This window comes from Priapulus caudatus, unplaced genomic scaffold (genome assembly GCF_000485595.1).
Source record: "Priapulus caudatus unplaced genomic scaffold, Priapulus_caudatus-5.0.1 Scaffold6384, whole genome shotgun sequence".
In the NCBI taxonomy this organism is placed as follows: Eukaryota; Metazoa; Priapulida; class Priapulimorpha; order Priapulimorphida; family Priapulidae; genus Priapulus; species Priapulus caudatus.
This window is the reverse complement of record NW_014583445.1, coordinates 1-1,118: the sequence shown is the minus strand read 5'-3', so window position 1 is coordinate 1,118 and position 1,118 is coordinate 1. Positions and strand designations below refer to the sequence as shown.

Genomic DNA, 1,118 nt, shown 5'->3' with positions numbered 1-1,118 from the left:
GCCTTATGCGAATTGACGAGTTAGACGATGACGACTTATGCGAGTTTTACTGTAGTAGATGCTCTTGTGTCACGTCCTGTTACCATCAGCAAGCCACAGTCTCGTGTTACATGCTGAGTAACGATGTCACTGTTACATGGCTGTGTCAGGCCTGTGTGCGGCTGTCACCGTGGGCTTGACGATGTCGCATGTGTTTCAGTGGCAGGACGTGTTGAACATAGTTGGACAAGCATTGAAGGAGAATAACATCACACACAGGATGCTGCACGCTAACAACAAGTTCCAGGTTAGTAAAGCTTCCCTTCATATAGAAGGAGTTTCTCACGTCTGTGTCCCCTGCCATGGAAGAATACTGAGTGCTGTGTATAGCTAGCTTACTATAGTCTACTCACTGTCACTAGCTACACTACAAGCTGTCCCCTGCCATGGAAGAATACTGAGTGCTGTGTATAGCTTACTACATTGTCAACTCTTGTAGTGTAGCTAGTGACAGTGACGCCGTTCACTGCCGTAAATATCGTCCTATTTTATAAAGGTGACCACTGGAAGGAGGGCAACCGCTGAACCAATGAACCGGGGCGGGGCGGGGGAGGGGTTGCTTCCAGGTCCTTCCCATAAATTCCCCGTGTATTTATTCATCTATGTTTTACATAAAGGTAATTTGTTAGTGAGAGTTGATTTTAAGTAATTTTCCCCGTTGCCACATCATAGAAGGAATCATTTATGCTCTTATGAATTACCGCGCTGTCTAAAACTTTAACCCAAGGCACCACTTGCCTTACCCTACAATGTTTTATTTAGATCCCTGCTACCAGCATGTGTTTGTCTGTTGCCAGGACAACCTCTCAGCATTCAAACACGACCCTGACATTAGCGCCCTCTTGCTGCCTGTTAACTCCGGAGCTAAAGGTCTCAACCTGATAGAAGCAACACACGTCCTATTGGTCGAGCCAATCCTCAACCCAGCCAATCAGCTACAAGCTATCGGGAGAGTGCATCGGATTGGTCAAACCAAGTAAGTTGTAATAGAAGTTCGCATATGATTAGTGCGAGCAATTATAACAATGTAACCGTGACGACGTCACGTCACAAAACCATGTCGCCACCATGTATTGCAA

At 46.1% G+C, this 1,118-nt stretch overlaps 1 protein-coding gene across 1 annotated transcript; it reads left to right on the top strand.

Annotated features, from left to right (window-relative positions):
* Positions 1-199: 199 nt before the first annotated feature.
* LOC106820079 (E3 ubiquitin-protein ligase SHPRH-like) lies at positions 200-1,019 on the top strand (the record flags this gene model as incomplete). The annotated part of the gene is given in 2 exon segments (XM_014824640.1): positions 200-286; positions 837-1,019. Coding segments are annotated over 2 exon segments (270 nt in total), but the record flags the coding sequence as incomplete, so codon positions are not given.
* Positions 1,020-1,118: the final 99 nt, after the last annotated feature.